Source organism: Nuphar pumila, chromosome 17 (assembly GCF_984573655.1).
Source record: "Nuphar pumila chromosome 17, dmNupPumi1.hap1.1, whole genome shotgun sequence".
Lineage (NCBI taxonomy): Eukaryota > Viridiplantae > Streptophyta > Magnoliopsida > Nymphaeales > Nymphaeaceae > Nuphar > Nuphar pumila.
Window position 1 is genome coordinate 3,549,371 of NC_143265.1, and position 24,705 is coordinate 3,574,075.

A 24,705-nucleotide genomic window follows, 5' to 3' on the forward strand; every position below is an offset into this window, starting at 1 on the left:
CAACACAAGTATCAAGTCGATCTACCCCCAAATGGATTAAATTCATCTATACATAAACCGAGCCTAACATTTCTCAATTTCATTGCAAAGGTCTGATAAGTACGATCAAAGTGCTTTCAAGCTTCTGCATCAACAGGATGCATGATCTTGTCTTCATTATGTCGAACTTTATTCGCATGTCATCTCATGCGTTTAGCTGTCCTCGAAGACATATACAATCGTTGTAATCTAGGGGTGAGAAAAAAGTAGCAAAGTGACTTTTATGATATTTCTTTTGACCTCGTGTTACCATTGTCTCTTGTCTTTGGCTTAAACCGAGGATGCCCACATGAGGGACATGATCTGCTATTTTCTTAATCTTTAAAATACAACATGCAGTGATTTGGACAAGCATCTATCTTTTGATACCTCATACCTAGAGCGTTGACCATAACCTTCGCACGATAGAAATTTTTTAGCAATTTCTCATCTTTAGGCAACATACTCTTCATAATAGAGCATAAACAGTCAAAACATGTTTGACTCAAATTATACTCGGACTTCAAATTCAGTAGTTGAAGAACTGCAAACAAGATAGTGTGACTCTTGCAACTATTCTAAAGTGGTTCATCAGCATCTCTAAGTAAGTCATAAAATCTACTAACTGCATCGTTTACTGCTTCTTCTTCTACCTAAGTTGGTATATCACTAGGACCCATAGCAAACCCAGTTCTGGTTCTGCAGCATTAAATATCAAATTCATATATAGATTATCGTGCACCACATCCACCTGTACGTCAAAATTATTCTAAAATTCTTCACCATGAAGCATCCAATTTTGATAATCACTCACAAAACCCTTCCTGTATAGGTGATGTCTAACGCCATGAGGTTCTACAAATCAATTATTCTTATACATCGTGCAAGGGCACCTGATCCGACCAGTGGGATCCACTGTACTGACATTTGTCGTTGCAAATTCAATAAAATTGTCAACACCATCCATATATTCAAGTGATACCTCATTGTCAATTATCCTATGGTACATTCATTCACGGTTTGCAACCATTTTGTCCTATGATGTTACAGATATTATCATAACCAGTTAAAAGAGAATCATAAGAATGCTATGATGAAGAAAATATCTAATTTATCATGCATTGATGGTTGATGTAATGATTTGATATCACACACACACACACAGATATATATATATATATGAGGTCATTCAATCACAAAAACTATGATGCATGTATTGATAACTTAATATTTTCATGTGCAAAACTATCACATCATATTACACTCATCACAAGGATATTTAGAATGATGAAATCACATTCATCAACATGATACATTCATTTAAAGCATGTTTTTATGATACAATTTCACATGAAAGGCATAATCAAATTGAAAATAACTTCATGTAAGCATGAATACAATCACATCAAACATGGCGATACAATCATTCATTAATATCACAATAATGTCAAACATATACCTGCAACAAACACACTCCAATATTTTGCTAACTACTATCATGACTAACATGAAATTCAAACTCAAAAAATAAGAGCACTTCTATTTTCATACATTCAAATCATGCTCAGCATGATCTTCAAACTCCAGCAAAACAGTCCTAGATATCCACAACAAAGTGAGTGTGTGAACAGAAAAGTGTTGCATCCAAGAAATTAAATAACCTGTGATGCACCTGCTTCACTTACTCACCACGGGTATTTACGCGATTTGCATGCTTTTGCCTTTGCATTTTTTTTATTTCTTTTTGCATGGCATTTTTAGCCGCATATGATGCTTAGCACTAAGCATCGTACAATTAGCTCGGGTACACACCTGCAAAGCACAAATGTACAAATAGAGGATTGGCCTGCGTTGCCTTTTTTATGGGTGTGTCATCGGCTAAAATGTTGGCTCACGGCATGATGTAGTGAGGCAATCGGTGGATTACCATAGTCGTACTCTCTATGTGGGGTGGATTGCCATAGCTCGCATGAATCGTCAAAAGTTTGCTGGAACTCTAAAGGTGATTTCTTGTCTCAGCTTAGCAACCCCAGGTCAGGTGAGGCCACCCACTGAGTTTAATCATATTAATAAGGAGAGGAAAAGAAACTTACAAGGATTCCTCTAGTAATGGCGAGCGAATAGGGAATAGCCTAGCTTGAGAATCGGTAGGCTTCGCCTACCAAATTATAGTTTGTAGAAGCGTCTTCATCGACGGACAGGACCCAGGTCCCCTGAAAGGGGGCGCCGGAGAGGGTGAGAGCCCAGTCGTGTTCGGACCCTGTCGCACCACGAGGCACTGTCAACGAGTCGGGTTCTTTGGGGGTCGTCAGCACACAACACACGACGGTGTCGGTGTTTGGTGGTCATCGGTGGCAGCACATGACACACGGTGGCATCAATGCTCGGGAGTCGACGACGGTGGCACATGGCACACGGCGGCGGCGGTACACAGCGGTGAGAGATGGAGTGAGGGAAGAAGGAGGAAGTAAAGGAGAGGGCGACGGGCGTCGAATGACGGGTGACGGGCGAAGTGCGGCGTGCGACAAAATGAAACAGAAAGGAAAAAGAAAGGGGCTCAGATTAGGGTTTTATGAGAAATTTAGCGACAGAAAAATTCTATCGTAAATGCCGTCGCAAATTTGCGACGGAATAGCGTTAAAAAAATGGTGTCGCTCATCCATCGTGAAGTTGCGACGGAGTGTGAGACAAAATTTATCCATCTCTAATCTGTCGCAAATTTGCGACAGCGTTTGCGACAGAATTTTTGTTGGTCTTTGTTGTCAATGAGATTTATATTTAGGCCATGTTTGGAAATCAGAAAATGACAGGAAATCTTTTCTCTGTGTGAAAATCACGTCCCTACAAACGAGAGAAAGAACTTTCATATGAAAGTTTATCTTTAAACCCAATTTTTCCTATCTGTAGGGGGTGGAGAAATCTGTTGCAGATTCAAATCCACAAGCCAAAACTTTGACCTGTTTTGTGTTGGACGTGGTCTGCGACACAAGAGTAGGAACCCTTCCCTCCCAACTCTTGCATCTCAAAAATATGGGACAAAACGCGTAGGGTGGGATGCTTTTATCTAGGGCTGCAAACAGATTGGATCTGGTTCGATATCCAATCAGATTTCAACATGTTAATTCCAGATTTGGATCTATTAAGTAAAATCTGAATGTGCGTTAGGATTGGATTTAGATCTGTTCAATCAGATTGCTTTCTGATTCTGGTCAGATTCAGATCAGTATTTTAAGTCAGATATGGTTTGATCCAAAACAAAATCCAACCCAGTTTCACCTTTTACATGTAAATAGCTTGTTTTGTTCCATTTTTTTCAAGATCCAATATTGCCAATTATATTTTGGGTTTGGAATCAACCTTACCTCATCAGATCTAATTCGGATCTGGAACAGAATTCAGATCTACCATTTTCGTTCTTATTCAGATTCAAATATGGCAAGATGCAGCCTGAATTCGACACGTTTGCACACCGCCTAATTTTGTGCCTATCACCATACATCTACGTTTGCAAGGTGTAGGAGAGCAGGATGCACTGTGTATTCAAACGCCCCCTTAAAGGTGTCAATGGGTCGGGTTTGGTTTAGACCCAGGTGGGACAAAACCCAGATCTGATTTGAGATGCTGTTATTGGGTCCAGACTCTCAGACCCAACATAAGAGAAACCATACCCGGATCCTATAAGGATTACATGAACCAGACCAGAACCAAACCCCATAAAATAATATTTTTAAATCTTTTTTACATTGAAAATTTATATATCTTAGTCGGAACTCAGGTCCAGCCCGGTTCCGATATGAAATTTCACAAACCATGTCTGGCTCCATATATTAATCGGACCCTTTGAGTCTGACCCAGATTCTAATCAGACCTCTTTGTGTATCACCAAACCCTAACCCTATAAGGTTTGGTACGGGTAGGTTCGTGTTAAACCCCAACCCATTGACACCCCTGCCTAAGAGGAAGTCTTGGTCTGCTCTCATTTGATTGCAAATATATAATTAATGAAAGATATGAGGAATTGAATTATCATAATATGGGAACATGACAATTGTTGAGGATAATGAGGTGGTACAAGCTCAAGCTAATGGGACGTGTTCTAGTGAAGAAAGGAAGGCTGGTGGTACTACTGATGAAGAAAGGAAAGCTGCTAATGAGGCATGTTCTAATCAGGTAAGGAAAGCTGGTTCCCCTAAGGAAGGATAGATAATGACTTGGTACAGTAGAATTCTTTCTGAAGAAGGTTAGCTAACCATTGTGTTTGGGAAAGGAAGGGAGTTTAAGAGTCCTAAGCTGAATGAGGGAAAGAAAGTAAACCAACAAAGGGAAATTTGTAAGTTGTAACTATCTTAGAAAGGATCTTTGTAAAACTCAACTCTTGTATTCAGCTTTATAAATAATGGAAAGTACCTCTCGAACCACGTACAAATCGTGTCTTGTGTGCATGTGTGTGGTTTGTGACACTAAATTTTACGACTATTAGGAATTAGTGGAATAAGAATGTCATCCTTCGTTCACAGAGTCAAAGCAAACAAAAGAGTTGGTAACTGAGAGATATAAGACTCCAATTTCCTCCACAATTTCCCAAATCCAAACACACCCCAATGGCACAAACCCTATGGAATATGAACCATTCAAGGAAGTCCTAACCACATGGTACATGGAGTGCATGAAAATCCTAACCATTTGGGAGGCTGTCCATCTAGCTCAGAGGCATGACTAAGACAAGTGCCAAGAAGCCGGACCTAAAGCAGACAGTTGCCCAGGAGCCTACGCTACGATTGTCAGACTATACCGAGACCTTAGAAGTCCATATTGATGTAGTTTTGCTATAGAAAACATCTTGATGCAAGGTCATTAGCTGGTCTACGAAGGAAGTGTTGGATTAACCACCATGATTTACGTGGTGGTTATCCACCACGTGGATTCATCCTCACATCTGGGATGATCTCTTCTGATAAACCAGCATAGGATCAAGGGGGAACAGTTACGCAAATTGTTCCCACCCTATGCACTATATAAGGGTGTCATGAGCAACCCTTTTATGAAACACCTGCTATCAGAAAAGTGTGCGTGTGCAAACTAAAGTGGGAAGAGGTCGATTCACTGATTGCATTTGAAAACCTGCGCTTGTGGTGGCTGCAGCCCGGTTGAGCAGACAAATCCCCTTGGCATGATCGATCATCAGAATATAATTCGTCTTCCTCTGCTCCAGCGACCTCCGATTCCCGGCAACCGCAGTCTGTCAATGGCTGCCTCAGGTACGCAACACCTCCCCTGTGCTTTTGCTGTTTACATAATAGCCTTTGTGTTTGCCGTGTGTCTTTGTTTTTCTATCACAGTATAGGGTCATCGGTGCCAACAGGGGAGGCGATCCTGGACGATCCCAACAATGGGTTATGGGCCCACGACCCACATCCGCTGCGCGGTGTGTGTCCTGGTCGCCCGGCACTGCAGGTCGTCGTGGGGCGACGCTACAGCTGGTCGCCAGCATCGGCGACTGTTGCCGTAGGGAGACAAAAAAAAGGCTTACCTCTGTTTGGGGGGTTTTCAATCAAGCAGGGTGTGTCGGCTGGCCCGCTGCGGTTTCCTCTCCATCTGGTGCTGCAGAGCCAACGCAGCTACCGCCGACGACTATCGAGTCACCGGAGCACAACAGCCGGTGCTGGCTTTGGTTGTTTTCGCCCCACCGTCGAAAGCAAGTGATTGTTGGGTCACTGACGATGGCGGCTGCTTCATCTTTGTCGTCGGATCGCTGACAATCGTGAGATTGCCGGACTGCCGAGGCCGGCGGCGATCATCTCCCTCTGCAACTGGAGAAGAAAAGCGAAATAGGGTTTGAAAACCCTATTTTGTGTTTCAGTCCCTTTTTTAAAGTTTTTGGGTCCAGGTTTGGATCCGAACCCTCCCCACCCGAACCAATCCGTAAGGTTATTTAGATCAGATCCAAGATTCGGGTGGGGGACCCGTTTCTTTTTAGATCCCTGATCCGCAGGGATTTTGGGTTTGGATTGGATCCATGAGTGGATCTGATCCAAATTATCTGACCTGATCCATAAAGGTCTCTTTGAATCGAATTCGGTTATTGGGTAATAGATCCAAAATCCATATGATCTAGACCTGTTATGATTTTGGATTTGGTCTGGGTCTATGAGATCTGTTTTGAATCTCTAGAACCACACCTGATCCATCAAGTTCTTTTAGATTGGATTTGCAGTTCAGACCCGGATCTGATGACCCGTACCGACCCTTGATGATAATCTGGGTTGGATCCGGATACAAATCTTCGGGTCTCAGGTCCCAAATCCAATTAATGTTCTCTGGATCGGATTCGGGTAATCCGGATCTAGTTCTTTCATTAGCATATCTAGAATCCAGTTAAAACTAGATTATACAGTTCTGGATCAACTTGACAGAACCGATCCAATCGGCCTGTAACAAAGAACGAACTGTTTCGGCCTGTTTTTGAATTGATCTGGATCTCTCTGGAACCAATTCTTAGGCAACTGAGACCGGTTCATTGTTGTAGAGACTAGTTCAGAGTGTTACAAACCTGGTTCGATACATTTTGAACCGATTCAGAGCTTTATATGACTGGTTCATCCATTTTTCAGACAAGTTCGTGGGTCATATGACTGGTTCATCCAGTTTTTGGACCGGTTCATGAGTCATATGACCGGTTCATCTAGTTTTTAGACCGGTTCATGGGTCATATGACCAGTTCATCAAGTTTTCGGATCGGTTTGTGGGTCATATGACCGGTTTATCCAGTTTTCAGACCAGTTCATGGTTCATATGATCGGTTCATCCAGTTTTGGATCATTTCAAGGCATTGTTTCATATTGGCATTAAGCATAGTTAGATGACTTAGTATATTCACGTCACCAAAGTGACTGAATACACGTATGTCATTAAAAAATTTCAACACTATCATTCAGTTTGAGCTGATATCAACATTGTACTTAGATTCGTGAAATGATAAACGACCCAAAGGTAGTTTTATCATGTTTGAAATTTAAGTAAGGTAGAATAAGGTAAATGTATCGAGATACATCACGCATGTGTATCCAAAGGTACCTTGTGTCGATAGTCTAACTTCACAAGAACCTTAGTTTTATCGAATATGTTTGGTAGGCGAAGTGGTTTCGCGTGTCGGAGCTCTTACCAAAGTAAGACTTCGATGACCTCCTTCACTCGCCTGAAAATAAGCATATTAAGGGCCTTTATTCTTTTTCTTTTTTCATTAAAGTTTTAGTCTCATACAAATGCTTTTTGATACATGTTTTTTGTTGTGCAATTTCTAGTCCTGTGATTTTAGATGGCTCTAGCTATATACATTTTCTGAATTGATCAAATTTTAGTGATTGGAAAGAGACTATACTTTTTATATTAGGGTATATGGATCTGGCCCTAAAGATAGAAGAACCTGCTGCTCTAACTAATCAAAGCACTATTGATCAAAAGACTGCTTTGAGAAGTGGGAGCGCTCGAATAGACTTAGTCTATTGCTTTTGCAATCTAAGGTGACTAAAAATATTCGTAGTGCTATACTATAATGCAGGACAGTTAGAGAGTTTTTAAGTGCTATTGAAGCATAATTTGTGAGTTCAAACAAGGTCAGAGCCAGTACCCTGATGTCTAAACTCATATCTATGAAATATACTCGAGGGAAAAACATTTGCTAGGACATTTTAGAAATGAGAAACATAGCATCTCAGCTAAATGACATAAAACTCACCATCTCTGATTTTTTTCTAGTGCATTTAGTTCTAGTGTCCTTACCCTTGGAGTACGGACCTTTCAAAATCTCTTATAACACACATAATGATGAATGAATGTTCAATGAACTTATATCCAAGTGTGTTGAAGAAGAAGAGAGGTTGAAAAGGGAGAAGGTGCATAGTACACATATGACTTCTCATGCATTCAAGGTATGACAAAAAAAGAATACATTTAAGAGAAATGCTAGGAAGAAGCCAACAAAGGATAAAACATTTCAAGGCAAGCAATTTAACTTTGATCTCATAAAGTGCTTCTTTTGCAAGAAGAAGTGACACAGGAAGATAAATTGCATAAAGCATAAAAAGTGGTTAGAAAAGATAGGAAATTTGTCATTTATTTCTCATGAATGTAATTTATTACAAATTTTTGAAAATAGCTGGTGAATTGATTATGGTGCCACTGATCATATTTCCAACTGTCTGTAGTTGTTCCTGAGCAGAAGAAAACTAACAATGCATGAGAAGAGCATCTATTCGAAAAACAAGATGTGTTCACATGTGAAGGGTGTTGGAACCTGCAGGATTACTCTAAATACAGGCATATTTTTTGATCTTTATGATGTCTTTTATATTCCATCATATAGTAGAAACTTAATTTCAATTTCAAAATTGGATAAATTTGGATATTGTTTTAAGTTTGAAAATTCTAAAGTGTTCATTTATAGAAATTTAATTGAAATTGGTTATGTATCAGTTTATGATGGTTTGTATAGATTGAACGTGAAGATGGAGGCAGAATTCATAGCATTATACGAGACTACCTCGCAGGCTATATGGTTAAAGAACTTCATATCACAGTTAAATGTGGTTGATTTTATTAAGAAGTCACTGATGGTCTAGTGTGATAATGAAGCTGCGGTGTTCTTTTTGAACAATAACAAAAGTACTATGTCATGTAAGCATATGGAATTGAAGTATTTTGTTGTTAAAGAAAGGATGAAAAATCATTTAGTGCATATTGTTAATATTGGTACCAAAGAGATGATCGCTGATCCTCTTACTAAAGGGCTGACACCGGGATTATATTTTGAACATGTAATGAGGATGGGCTTGTTAAACTCTTTTCGACATATGCATATAAATAAAGTGATCACTTTCAGTTCTTGATTCTCATTATTTTTTGTTGTTAAACTCATAAAGATTAGAGATTCAACTAAGGACCTATAGAATAGAATAAAAAGGTCATTCTATTCATCAAGTTATTCCCATAAGGTTTTCTGGTTAAAGGGTTTATCGTCGGATCAAGTGGGAGAATGTTGGATTAACCACCACAATTTATGTGGTGGTTATTCACGATGTGGATTCATCCCCACATCTGGGATGATCTCTTTCGATAAACTAGCATAGGATCAAGAGGGAACAATTACGCAAATCGTTTCCACCCTATGCACTATATAAGGGTGTCAAGAGCAACCCTTTTATGAAGCATCTGCTATCAGAAAAATGCATGTGTGCAAACTAAAGCGGGAAGAGGTCGACTCACTGGTTGCATTCGGAAGGCTGAGCTTGTGGTGGTTGCAGCTCGACTGAGCAGACAAATCCCCTTGGCATGATCGATCATCAGAATCCGATTCGTCTTCCTCTGCTCTAGCGACCTCCGATTCCCGGCAACAGCAGCCTGTCAATGGTTGCCTCAGGTACGGAGCACCTCCCCTGTGCTTTTGTTGTTTACATAACAACCTTTGTGTTTGTCGTGTGTCTTTGTTTTTCTATCACAGTATAGGGTCACCGATGCCAGCAGGGGAGGCAATCCCGGACGACCCCAACAGGAAGCACCATGATGCTGAAAGAAGGGTGACTACCCTTTGGAAGGAGACTACTGTCGTAGTGCATTTTTTGAGAACATGGAGGCACCCAACCTTGGCTCGCGATTCATCTACAAGTAACTTTTTGACCGTTGATATTAAATATAGGAGTTCCGTCCTTCACTCAATTTGTGAATATGATGGATTCTTGTGGTTTCTTTTCACTCATGGGATGATGATATGAAGTCTCATTATGCACATCTAAGCCTCATTGTTGCTCTTTCCTCTAGATTCTTTGGAAGGTTAACTCACTAGCAGTCACGTTCACAGGGGCAGCATGGGAACCTCTCTTAAAGGACGGGGCAGGTAATGCCTGTCATATATGTGTTTGGCTCCTCACTGGATCTGCTCACTCTGTCTCGATGGCGGATCAGGTGCAATCAGTTTGCGCACTTTAGTGTGCTGCTGCACCTGACCTGCCCTCTATATTCTGTTGGCCCCCACAGCTGACAATCTGTACCCCAGAGATGGAGGGTGGTCAGGTGCCTGATCCGGCTTCCGGATTGGGCCCCTAGGTAACCTGTTCTAGGGCCAAGACCTAAGAGATATCTATCTATCAAAATATACAAACGCAAAAGACCTATTTGCATAAACAAATGGACCATGTTCTGCAGTCAACTTATCCTCCTCCCACAGTTGCAAGTTGTCCAGCTTCTTGCCTTCCTCCCGTAGCCGCTCATGCTCCTTTAACTTCTTTCTTTTCCTTACTTTCAGTTCACAATTACTTTTTGCTTTCATCGGTGTGATTAGCTGCATAAAACAGAGCATATCACTTCGAGTTAAGAAATGTCAGTTTATGAGTCCAACAGCTTGATAACGATACCAACTTTTCTCAACTGCAATGACATTCATTATGATGTCATGTAGCAGAGGAAAACAACATCTCAAAAGAAAAATAACTATACTCAACGGTTTTCCAGGTAATTACTTGAAGATTAAGTCGAGGCAAAAGTTTTCAAAATTTGCTTTCATTATAAGCTCATGTAAATTATCATGCATTCTGCTGAACATTGTGAACAAATTTTTATGCTAAATGAATCTGCATGTTTTAAGGTTATTGTTCTATTGGCAAAAATATTACCTTTAAATTCTTTAATTCATATGAAAGTGAGGTGTTCCTTCCAATTTCTGTCGTTCCACCTGGTACATGTATAATAGACAAATTCTCTAGTTCTGTGGTTGGAAATTAAACCGATTACCTTAGATTACATGAGCATTTTTTAAGGCAAAAGAGTCAATAAATCTATGATATAACAATATTATCATATAATATGATAATTTTGGGTCCTTTTTTCCGAATTCTAAGAAAACCCTCATTCACATACTGACTATCCTTGGTTGCTTTAACTACAAATGATCCAAAAACCTCTAGGCTTCTTGCATCACTTCTCAAATTATATGTACACAAAAAAGATGAGCTAGTTATAGATGGATAGAATATGAAACAATCGTTGCACCTCTTCATTAAATTTACCTAGCCACTTAGCCTTCTCCTCCTTTGAGTAACCATTGTTAGCCAATGCTGTAAAATTACTGTTGGATTTTAGATCAGATGGGATCCAACTTGGATGTGACCCATATTGACATGTGTACATCAAGGGACATATATGGGAGAGGCTCTTGGGTTTTGAAAGTTAAAGGACAGTTACGAGGCATTCATACCTATTAGGGACCTCTACCAGTACCCATTATGAACACATTATGAATCCATTATAGGCTTCCACCATATCTCTCTATAAATAGGAGACTCGTAGTGGCGTGATGAGCGTCACATTCATGTATGATCTCTTTTTCTGGGTTCAAGGGTCCTACTCACCTTTTGACATTCTAGCCTGAGCTCATTAAGGGTGTCGATCACCCGCATCCACTTACACTACAAGAAATTTGTGGACTAGCGATGACCTAAATTCGTCGCTAATCTGACGCTACTCTCTCGCTAAACAGTTTAGCGACGGATTAGCATCAGATAGCTTCCATCGTGAATTTTTTGACGTTAATTAACGACAGAATATATCTATCACTTGTTTCGTCGCTAACTTATGATGGATTAACGAATGCCAAAATTTGTCGCATGGTTGTCGTTACTCTGCAGAGGTTTGGTTTTGTGACGAATTTCTAGCCGTCGCTAAATTCAACGTCTATAGTAATTAGCGATAGATATATCTGTCGCTAATCCATCGCAAAAAAGGAAAAAAATAAAAAAATATACATTTGAAAATTAAATATCAAGAAAAAATTTCTCGTGATACAATTTATATTTCCTGTGAATAAAAAACAAAGTACACATCAAAATACATATAAAAGAAAACTAACACAATTAATCGATCCACTATAAAATTCACAAGTTCTAATTATTTACAATTCAACATTTATATTTTTGAAACAAAAAGAAGGTAGAACAAATTCAACATATAAATCTAATCATTGCCAAGATTTTGTGCGTCCACTTGTTCAGTGTCTTGATTTGTCCCTTTAGCTCCACTACGCTGATTATCGCCAGCAACCTACACGAGAAAAGAAATGTCAGTATTGATAAACAAAATATACTGAAATAAATTATACTCTATATATGATTCTATCATGCTCATATGTGTTCTAAGGTAGTAAAAAAACTTTATACAATATTCTATCATGCTCATATATGTTATAAAGCAGTAAAAAAACTTTATATGTGATTCTATCATGCTCATATGTGTTCAAAGGCAGTAAAAAATTTGTATATGTGATTCTATCATGCTCATATGTGCTCCAAGATAGTCAAAAAGATGTATGTGTGATTCTACGATGCTCATATGCGTTCTAAGGCAGCAAAAAAACTTTATATGTGATTCTATCATGCTCATATGTGTTCAAAGGCAGTAAAAAAACTTTATATGTGATTCTATCATACTCATATGTGTTCTAAGGAAGTAAAAAAACTTTATATGTGATTCTATCATGCTCATATGTGTTATAAAGCAGTAAAAAAACTTCATACGTGATTCTATCATGCTCATATGTGTTCTAAGGCAGTAAAAAAACTTCATACGTGATTCTATCATGCTCATATGTGTTCTAAGGCAGTAAAAAAACTTTATATGTGATTCTATCATGCTCATATGTGTTCTAAAGCAGTAAAAAAACTTCATACATGATTCTATCATGCTCATATGTGTTCTAAGGCAGTAAAAAAACTTCATACGTGATTCTATCATACTCATATGTGTTTTAAGGCAGTAAAAAAACTTTATATGTGATTCTATCATGCTCATATATTTTCTAAAGCAGTAAAAAACTTTATACATGATTCTATCATGCTCATATGTGTTATAAAGCAGTAAAAAAACTTCATACGTGATTCTATCATGCTTATATGTGTTCTAAGGCAGTAAAAAACTTTATATGTGATTATATTATGCTCATATGTGTTATAAAGCAGTAAAAAAACTTCATATGTGATTCTATCATGCTCATATGTGTTCTAAGGCAGTAAAAAAATTTCATACGTGATTCTATCATGCTCATATGTGTTCTAAAGCAGTAAAAAACTTTATATGTGATTCTATCGTGCTCATATGTGTTCTAAAGTAGTAAAAAAACTTTTTACGTGATTCTATCATGCTCATATGTGTTCTAAGGCAGTAAAAAAACTTCATACATGATTTTATCATGCTCATATGTGTTCTAAGGCAGTAAAAAAACTTTATATGTGATTCTATCAAGTTAATATGTGTTCTAAGGCAGTAGAATAACTTTATACATGATTCTAAAATGCTCATATGTGTTCTAAGGCAGTAAAAAAACTTTATATGTGATTCTATCATGCTAATATGTGTTATAAGGCAGTAAAATAACTTTATACATGATTCTATCATGCTCATATGTGTTATAAAACAGTAAAAAAACTTCATATGTGATTCTATCATGCTCATATGTGTTCTAAGGTAGTAAAAAAACTTTATACCTGATGGGCACCGGAGCTCATGTTGAATGCAGACAAAGTTTCTTTGTCCTAAAAAAAATTGCACAACTCATTACGAACAATGTTGGGAATGACTTCATTTAAAAAGTACTGCATTTTGTCCTCAAGACATTGACATATACCATCCCAAGACATAGCAGGGTCATTAGGACGTTGAGAGTTGATGCTGGCGGGAGAACTTTGTGGGCCTGGGCTGCAGGAGGCAATGACTAGTATGGTGTTCATGTTACTCCCAAACCCGAACACACGAACCTTTTTGGGTTCATCGGTTGCAGTCACCCATGCTGCAGGATCAAAAGGCGGATGTTGAGTGGAGTCATCGCCATATCGTTGTATCATTCGCTACTCGTATGACTCCTACAATGTAATGATTAGAATATAAATTAATAATTAAAAATTATAATGTTTATGATAACGTAATTCATAGTAACTCATATGTATTACAATGTTTATTAATAAAATAAATACATATTATTGTCGCTCTCGCCTTCTCTTATACGAACTCTTTCGTGGTCTTACGTCTATGTGTTTCAACAAACACATCCTTGTATGGCACAATGCCTCATTTTAATGCTTCCTGTGAAGTAAAATGATAAAAAATTTAGTTAACAGGTTTGCAACAATACTTATAAAATTGACAATATATATATGGATGAGTTACCATTTTCTTCTAATGGCTCCCAAAAGTCCTAGATCCACCTGTGTGTAGATGGGCTTCGAGCATTTTCGCTCGATTTTGTGCATCCTTCACTGAGTGGTTTCGAAATGCATCCCTAGCACACTTGTCGCACATTGCATCCCAAACATATGACCTGATAGTAGGAGGTTCATGGCTCTTCCACTGCAGTGGATCATCTATCTCGCCAGATGCTTTTCTTGTTGCAGTTTTCATATTATGCAACATGTCTGCAAATCGATTGGCAGCCACCTTCTGCCATACTTTCCTTGCATCATGATCCTCTACCGTATTTGCAAAGCAATTCAAAGCCTACAAATATTTCAGAAAGTTAGTAGACATGACTATAACAAAAAATTAAATATGAAACACATTAACTATAACAAACAACTGTATACCGTAAATAAGGACCACAATTTGTCTATCACCTCTTTTGAATGCTCTTTCCATTGAGCGACCAGTCCTGGTAGATGTTGAAATAGTGAATTCTTAATTTCGGATACTACTTCTTGTGGCTCGAACCTCATGCTGCATATGAATTGATACACAATAAATATCAATATACAATATTTATAAGATATGTAATAAGTGAAAATGAAATACTTACGGTCGATTATCAATATACATTATTCGAATGAGTCTTCTTGTGCCAGACTGAGAAGACTCTGTATTCTGTGTTGGCTTCTGACTTGTATGATCAACTGTTGTAGGTGGGTCATGTACAGGCGAAACATCATCTGTAAAAGAATATGTTAGAAATTCTCAGAATGCACATTTCAACTAATCAAGTATCCAATTAGTTAAATGATATACCAATCAAAGGAGCTCGTGAAGATGAAGGTTGAGCCTGGCTACCACTGGATGAACGACCACTGTAACCTCCATGAACCATATTCTAACAAATAAAAAATGTCATGCAATACATTCAAATTGTTTCAAATCATTCACATCAAGTATTTCAATACATTCAAATAATTCAAATCAAGTATTGCAATACATTCAAATCAAGTATTGCAATAATACATTTAAAACATTCAAATCATTCACATCATGTATTGCAATAATACATTCAAAACATTCAAATCATTCAAATCAAGTATTGCAATAATATATTCAAAACATTCAAATCATTACAATACATTTCTATACATTTAAATAATTCAAATCATTCACATCAAGTATTGCAATAATACATTCAAATCATTCACATCAAGTATTGCAATAATACATTCAAAACATTCAAATCATTGCAATATATTTCTATATATTCAAATCATTCACATCAAGTATTGCAATACATTAAAACATTGTAATACATTCAAATAGAGGTTTGTATTACAAGATTTTACTCACTAGCTCGAGAATTCTTCCTCATCACTTGTTTGACTTTCATATTCTTCTTCTTCTTCTTCTTCTTCTTCTTCTTCTTCTTCTTCTTCTTTTTCATTGTTTGCCCATCCACTTGGTATATCATTTGGATCACATTCTTCTATGAATGTTTCATCGACTAATGGCGATATGACATGCATCTTTAAGTTAATCATAAAATCTATTAGTTGCATTGTTTGGTGATTCTTCATCTACTGCAGTTCTTACATCACTAGGACTCATAGCAGAACCAAGTTCTGTTCCTGTGGCATCAAATATCAAATCCATATATGGATTATCGTGCACCACATTCACCCGTGCATCAAAATTGTTTCTAAATTCTTTTCCATGAAACATTCAATTCTGATAATCACTCACAAAACCCTTCCTGTATAGGTGATGTCTAACGCCATGAGGTTCTACAAATCGATTATTCTTACAAATCTCGCAGGGACACCTAATCCGACATGTGGGATCCACTGTACTGACACTTGCCGTTGCAAATTCAATAAAACTTTCAATACCATCCATATATTCCTGTGATAACTTATTGTCAACTATCCTACGGTACATTCATTCACGGTTTGCAGTCATTTTGTCGTATGATGTTACAAATAGTATCCTAACTAGTTAAAAGCGAACCATCAGAATGCTATAATGAAGAAAATATCAAATTTATCATGCAATAGATGATGTCATACAATCACAAGAATTATGATGCATGCATTGATAAGTTAATATTTTCATATGCAAACTATTCATAACACGATACATTAATTTGAAGCATACTTTCATTATACAATTTCACATGGAAGTCATAATTAAATTGAAAGTAACTACATGCAAGCATGGATACAATCACATCAAACATTGCAATATATGGAAATCATTCATATCAAAAAAATGTCAAACATGTACCTGCAACAAACACACTTCAATATCTTGCTAACTACTACCATGCCTAGCATGAAATCCGTACTCCAAAAATAGGAATACTTCTATTCTTATATATTAAAATCATGTTCAACATGATCTCCAAACTCCAACAAAGCAGTCCTAGATATCAACAACTAAGTGAGTGTGTGAACAATAAAGTGTTACATCCATAAAATTAAATAACATGTGATGTGCTTGCATCACTTACTCACCACGGGTACTTACCTGATTTGCATTTTTTTGTCACTTACTTAATATGGGTGGCGGGGCACAAGCGGGTTCCGTTGAGAAATCTGTAAGAGACACTGTGTTAAAATGAAGTCACTTTCTGACGAAAAAAAACCAAAGCAAGGTCGCCCTCTTGCCGAAAAAGCAGGGAGGCGACCCCCTGAACGAATAAAAAAATGACAGGGGGGCGACCCCCTGCTCGAATAAAAAAATGAGGCATGGGGGCGACCTCTGCCTGAAAAAACAAACAAGGCAAGGGTCACCCCCCCCTACCGAAAAAAAAAGAGGCAGGGGGCGCCCCCCTGCCTGAATAAAAAAACGAGGCACGGGGGTGACCCCCTGCCAGGAAAAAAAACCATGCAGGGGTCGCCCCCCATAGACGAAAAAAAAGTGGCAATGAGGTAGAGGGTTGACACCTACCAGAAAAAAATGAGTGGCAGGAAGGCGACCCCCTGCTAGAATAAAACAACGAGGCAGGGGGTCAACCTCCTGCCCAAATAATTAAACAATGAGGCAGGGGGTCAACCCCCTGCCGGAAAAAACAAAATGCAGCAAGGGGTCGCCCCCCTGCTGGAAAAAACAAACGAGGCTGGGGCTCGACTCCCTGCCGAAAAAAACAAAACGTGATAGGGGGTCGACCCCCCCATGTCGGAAAAAACAAACTAGGCAGGGGGGTCGACCCCCTGCCAAAAAAAACAAAACGCAGAGCAGGCGCCCCCCCTACCGCAGGTTAAAAAAAAACTGGGATTTACCTACGGTGGGTGGGGGGAGACAGGCCGGGCGGCGGACCAGAGAACAACGGGCGGTGGCCGGCGGGCCGGGAAGTGCGTCGGGCAGCGAAACGGGAGAAGACGGGTCGGGCGGAACAAGGGGCGACGGGCGGCAGACCGAGGGGCAATGGGCCAGGCGGAGGACCGGGGAGCGACGGGCGGTGGTCGTCGGTCCGGAGAGTGCGTTGGGCGGCGAAGGATGGCGTCGGGCGACGGAGGGTTGCATCGGCCTAGCGGGAGAGACGAAACGGGAAAGAGAAAAAGGGGCTTTGATTAGGGATTTATGTGAAAATTAGTGATGGATTTGGTGGCGGCTTAATTCCATCGCAACTCCATTGTAAATGTATATGACCCCTTAGCGATGAAATATTTTTGTCTCTAACGTCGCCGCTAAGTCGCGACGGAAAACCATCTGTCGTCCAATCCGTCGCTAATCGTCGCGTGTGTTGCAACAAAAACGGGTCGTCGCTACGTAGCGACGAAAGGTTTTCCGTCGCTACATCTGTCAATATTACAAATCTTAGTGACGGATAAGTTTCTGTCGCTACATCCGTCGCAAAGTTGCGACGAAAAAAATTCGTCGCTAATTGGCATTTTTCTTGTGGTGTTAAGATCCATTCAGACCATCCAAGGCTGCATCAAGTAAGTGGCTCTTCTATCATCCATTTTACACTAACATTGGGTTATGGGCCCACACCATACTTCCGTTGTGTGCATTCAAGGTGTGGGTGTGTCGATGTCCATGTGGCGTTTGTCAAAAAAAAAATTCTGTGTTATTCTCCCTCATCAGACTCGTGTTTGGTTTTGGGATGTCGAACGACAACAGAGAAAACATTGACAAGTGACCCACCGCTTACGGGTCGGCAGCCCCCCCCCCCCCCCCCCATGAAGAAGGCGGTGGTCACTAATGGTTAGCAGGGTCATTGGATAATGGCTCTCAGTCAAGTTTTTTGGAGCCTCCCTTCCACCTTAGTTGGATCATCATCGTTGGCAACCTGAGGCCAGTCATGCGTGGTGGCCGCAACCCCCACCAATTTTGTAGACGACCACTGTAGCTATGAACAACCATAGCCATTCCAGTCAGCCATTAGGTTGGTTTTCCACCAATGACTGTTAAAGTGGCCTTTACTATACATCCTTAAATTCTGGCCATCTCTGGTAAAGGATCGACGATCCACCAGCAAATCTAAGTTTATTGGTGTGTGAGGATCTTGTATGAGTGATTTGAGCATCATCGAAGTTGTGTAGAGGGATTCTGACGGCTCTACATAATTCTGGCAGAACTATGTTTGAGCACAGTCCTACATCTTGATTTGCATTTTTTGGTGAACCAACATAGAATTCAGCAATGGAGTTAAAAAAAAAGTTGTTCACAATCAAATTTTAAGCAACTTTTTTTCAAACTTTATTGGCATTTAAGATCTCCAGCAGGCTAAATTTTGGGAAGAGCATTCCCAGACCCATTAGGAGGTTTCAGGTTTGTGTCTGACCCGATTCATAGCCCAGACTCGTTGGGGTTCTGGGTGGATCGGGTATGTGTTTAACCCGGTTGGACCTGATTCAAAATTTGAACTTGTAGGGGTTCCAAGTGGATCAGATCCATGCCCAACCCGGTCAGACCTAGACCCGTTTCTGGGTGGATTGAGTTTCAGCCTATCCCAGAGGGATCCAATCTGACCCATACCCATTGAGGTTATCTGGTGGATCGATTATGAGATCCAACTCCGAGGGATCCAATCTCGATCCAGCCTTGTTGGGGGTTTTGAGACTGTGTTTGGACCTTATCTAGAGCAATTCGGTCCACAGTCCAGACCTGACTGGGGGATCTGGACATACTGAGTCTTTGTCTGGTCCATTTGGCCTGATCTAAAACCCAAGACCTAGTTGGACTAGGTTCCGATCATGGGATTTGTTCCGATATTCATTTTAGAACTAGGTCTGGATTTGAAGCTAGTCAGCAATCCAATTCATGGACTATTTTAGGTCAGATAAGGTACGAAACAGGATCATGTTCATAAGATCCATGCATTGTTTGACCCTTTTAAGGAAAAGCATCAATTTTATGACTGATTCGATAGATTTCGAGACGTGTTCAGATACTTTTCTGACCGGTTCTGAAAGGTTTTCCACTGGTTTCTGCAAAAGGTTGTTTCATCAAAATTTTATTTGTGCATATGAGAAGTAGCATGAATTTGTGTTTTTTGATGTTATAATACATAGTTTATCATAAATACACATGCATTATAATGATTCCATAAGCATGTTTTATAATATGAATATGTTTGTGGCAAAAGATCTTGATCAACTCACTCTGGTAATCACCAAAGTGATATGAGTTGTACTGATTAAAGGTTTCTTGGACTATGTTGAAATTAAAATTTGGTATTGTAATTTGTGTGATTTTATGAAATAATAATTATACCTAAAGGCATGTCATTGTATTCTAAATTCACACAGGGTGTAATAGTAGGTGTATACACCAACCCATGAAACATGTTTTTAGCCAAAGATACAATGTTGAATTGTCTCTAGTTACATAATTTGTTAGTTTCAACAATTTGAGTCAATTCTTTGAGAATTAAAGAGATGAAGCAACTCTGAGTATTATTATTTTTACCAAAGTTGAACGATAATGGCTCTATTATACTTGCCTTAAAAAATGTGAATAATAAAGGGTCTCATGTTTACCTTTTTTATCTTAATCTCTCATAGAGTGATTAACTCACTTATATAGAGAATAAAACAGTTGCTTAGAAGGTTGTATATGAGAAGTGGAAGCACTCATAAGGTTGTTTATAAGAAGTGGGAGCGCTCATATAATCTTAACTTGTTGCTTTTGCAATCAAGAGTGGCTAAGAATATTAGATGGGTCATATTTCACTGCATAACAATGGAGGAATTTTTGAAAGCTACTTAAAAATTTATTGATTTAAATGAGATTTTATATCAAGCCATATGGATTAGAATCTTCATAATGGGTCTTGGTATAATGGATTCTATTGAGAGACCACTAAAAATTCCATGTGATATTGAAGTTGTCGTGTCCTTTTAAAATAACAAGAGCTTCACGTCATATAGACACATGAAGTTAAAGTACTTTGTTGTTAAAGAAAGAACTGAGAATCATTTAGTGTGTATTGATATAATCCATAAAAAAATTTATTGCAGATCTTCTTACTAGAGGGATAGCACCAATGTTGTATTCCCAACATGTAATAAGGATGGGTTTATTTGATTCTTTTTTATGTATGACAATACATTGTGGTTTTATATGATCACATTTATAAAACTAAATTGATTCTCTATGGTTTTGTGCATTGTTGATTCTGTATAAAGTATTTCTTATTTATGAATAGATAATAGCAGAATAATAATATTAAAAAGACCAATAGAACAAGTTAGATACCAACTTATTCATAAAGGTATTCTTAATACACAAAACATTGAAAATGAATAATATTGTAGTACATGAAAATATAACATCTCATATAAAGGTGTTCATCTCCATGACTCGTATAATCATTTTTTGCGATACAGGATAGCACACCCACATGAAAGTTGAATCGAGATAAACCTCGATGAAGTATTTTTTCATGTCAATGGGTCAAGTGGGAGAATGTTAGATTGTTGATCGAATCGGATCCAACCTGGATGTGACCTATATCGATATGGGCACATCAAGGGACATATATTGGAAAGGCTCTTGGGTTTTTAAGGGTTACAAGACAACTATGAGGTCTCATAAGTGTTCATTCATGCCCATTAGGGACCTTCACCAATGTCATTATGGACATATTATGGATTCATTATGGGCCTCCACCAGATCTCCATATAAATAGGAGACTCATAGTGGTGTGATGAGTGTCACATTCATATGTAATCTCTATTTTTTAGTCTAAGGGTCCTACTCATCACCTTTTGACATTCTAACCTGGGCTCATTGATGGTGTTGATTGGCTAAGAAGAACGTTGACCACCCGCATCCACCAAAGCATCGTTCGGATCGTCCAAGGCCACATCTGGTAAGTGTTTCTTCTGCGATCCATTTTACTCTAACAATTACAGCCACAGCCTGGATGTAACTCGTATTCTAAATTAAGGACACCATCGTACCCCAAAAAACTAATCAAAACCCAAACAAGATCGCCTGCAGGATATGGCAACACGTAACCCCTGCATGACAAAGCATAAACCCAATACAACTAAACATTACAAATCAAGTAAAAAGCAATGAAGAGACCAGTTAAAGTGTGGGTGCCTTAACTTTGTGTCTGAGCCATTAATGTAATGGCTGCCAAAGAACTCTCTTTGGGGCAAAGGTCTCTCTGCTAGAGCTTCTTTTACTAGTTGGATACAGAATCTTCACAGACACTAACCTAAAAAAGTGGGTCTTCCAATTCCCTAGTCTTAGCCCTCTTTGTCTTGTGGTGGAAGAATCCACATCTCACCTTTTTTGGAGTTGCTACTGCACCCAGCTATTATTTCAGCTTGCTTGGGGGGATAAGAATCTAGTATGCTGATTAAACCCACCCACCCTTGGAGTCTTATTTATTGCTAATGCAATCAACAAACTTGGCTGAAATGAAAAATCGTTTGGAGGTGTTGGCTCTTGTGTATGTAGTGATGTGTATGGTTGAAAAAGAATAATAAGGTGTTCAAAGGGTTCTCCATAGCAATTCAGACCATGCACCTGAGAATTAAATAGACCTACGATAGCGTCTATTGTTGAAATGGCCTTGCACGAATTTACGCTGGATCAAGGTCCAACAAATTGGTGCCACAACTTCAAGGCAGAGACTCAAACACATTGTGGACCAGATGGGGATTTGTCTGTAGACCCTGGGTTCCTTCAGTTTAGTCTAAATCTCAGCTGGGGGATCGAGTTTTGCATCCCATGCTTCTCTGTTTTTCTGCTTTGCTTTTCGTTTTACTTATTGTCCTGTTTGGCAATCCAAATGATACCTCATCATTTGGTTTGCCTTACTACTCTACCCCTTTATTTTTTTAATAGGCAAGCTGGGGTTAGGCAGACCCCTAGCAGATATCTCTGAAGCCCCATGTGGGAGAGGGACCCTGTTTACCACATGGGATACCACCTCAATAGTACTCTACCCCTTTATTAATGATATATATTTTCTTAAAACAAAACATATATATATATATATACACTAATGATTGGTGAAATTTCTTTTTAATTTAAAAATAAATCCACTTACATGTCTACAGGGGTCCAATTGATCTAATCTCAATAAGAATCTAGAATTGGATCGTGCTCAAAGTCTGGGATTGGACCATTAAAACCCAAGTCCTTAGGCAAGAGTGTGGGTAAAGTTTAAATGAGTCAGATGAAGATGGCTTTCTTAAAGGATCCTACTTATGTACAAAACAAATCGCTGAGACTTCTCACCTAATTTTGCTTATACATCTAAGACGTGGTCTCTCTTTCACTTATGGGATTAACCTACGTGGTCTACTTATGGGTTTTTCTCTCTCACTTAAGGGATTAACCTAGGGTAGTTAGCTTATGAGTTTTTCTCACTCCAACTTGCGGGATTAACCTATGTGACCTAATTACGAGTTTCGCTCTCCCATTTACAAGATTAACCTATATATGTGACCCACTTACAAGATTAACTTATGTGGCTCAATTAGGGTTCTCTCTCAATCACTTACGGGATTAACCTACATAGCTGACTTATGGGTTTTTCTCTCACTTACCAAATTAACATAGAGCGGTCTACTTAGGGGTTTCTCTATCTCTTATAGGATTAACTTGTAGTCCAATTACGGGTCGCTCCCCCACTTATGGGATTAATCTTATGGGATGCTCTCTTTCACTTATGAGATTAACTTATGTGATCCACTTATGGGTTTCTCTCACTCACTCACATGATTTATGGGTAGCCCACCTATGGATTTCTCTATACTTATGGGATTAACCTAGGGTGGTCCACATACGAGATAAACCTATATGACTCACTTACGAGATCATCACTTCACTTATGGGATTAACCACACGTGGCCCACTTACGGGTCTTCTCCAAAAGACTTCATCTGCAAGAAAATGCAACTTTTTTAGAGAAGTATCTATAAGTAGGGATGGCAGTGGACCGGGGGAAAGCGGGCCCCCGCCCCACCTCGCCCCGTTTGGACCGGGGATGAAGGGTATGAAACAGGGATGGAGGGGGGGACGAAGGTTAAAATCCATCCTCATCCGGGGGTGGAGGTGGGGATGGATGTGCACTTTTCCCCGCCCCACCCCGCCCCAACCTCGCCCCAACCACTTTTCCCCGCAATATCCCCGCCCCGCCTCATCCCCGTTTGAACCGAGGATGGAGGACATGAAATGGGGATGAAGGCAGGGGTGGAGGATAAAATCCATCCCCGCCAGGGAGGCGGGGCGGGGGTGGAGGATAAAATCTTGAGGCGGGGCGGGGGTGGAGACCTTGTCCCCCGCCCCCGCCCCACTGCCATCCCTACATATAAGTAGTGTTTAACTCTCATAACGAAAGGGAGGGAGAAACTAAAAGAGTAAAGGAAATATTGGGGTCAAGTCCATCCGGTTTTTCTCTTCTTGTCCTTTTCAAAGAATGGTGGTTATAAAGTCAAGTGTTCTTAAATAAAGTTCAAGTTTTCTCTTCTACTCACTTTCTATGAGTGTTGTAGAGATATAAAAAAATAAAAACAAACTAACTAATACACAAAATCCGGGAAACGAGCATCAGCAGGAATGTGTGTTGCACACTTTTAGAGGAAGGTACCATGTAAATAAAGAGGCAAGCACGATGACAAGGAAAGCATTAAACTTTACATAGCTTAGATTGCTGCTCCAACAGACATCATGTACCAAGTCAAGAAGAAAGAGGCAATGAAACAGGATAACATGTACGTGGTGTCACCCTGACTACAATTCACCTCAGTTTCCATAACCAACTCTTTACCTAGAGAACAGGAGCAGCAATTTGAATTTCAGGGATCCAAAAATACCATCATCATCCACAAAAATTTGGTGTGGCGTCGTCATTATAATCCAAGAAATAGATACCTGTGAGTCAAGAAAACATGAGATAAAAAAGAATGGGGGACTAACCAAGCTATTAGAAACCTCACATTACAACTACCTAAAATACAAAAGGCGCTTTTTCTTGGCCCCAAATGAGAATAT

General features: G+C 39.2%; 1 protein-coding gene across 1 annotated transcript in view; it reads left to right on the forward strand.

The window, feature by feature from the left end:
- Window positions 1–4,059: 4,059 nt before the first annotated feature.
- Window positions 4,060–24,705, forward strand: part of LOC149811382 (leucine-rich repeat protein 1-like) — a 45,318-nt gene continuing 24,672 nt past the window's right edge. The window contains exons 1-6 of the mRNA XM_089993869.1: window positions 4,060–4,188; window positions 5,358–5,443; window positions 5,578–5,717; window positions 9,361–9,433; window positions 9,515–9,590; window positions 9,832–9,907. Of these exons, the coding sequence (XP_089849995.1) occupies window positions 4,060–4,188; window positions 5,358–5,443; window positions 5,578–5,717; window positions 9,361–9,433; window positions 9,515–9,590; window positions 9,832–9,907 (580 nt within the window). The remainder of the gene's footprint in view (window positions 4,189–5,357; window positions 5,444–5,577; window positions 5,718–9,360; window positions 9,434–9,514; window positions 9,591–9,831; window positions 9,908–24,705) is intronic.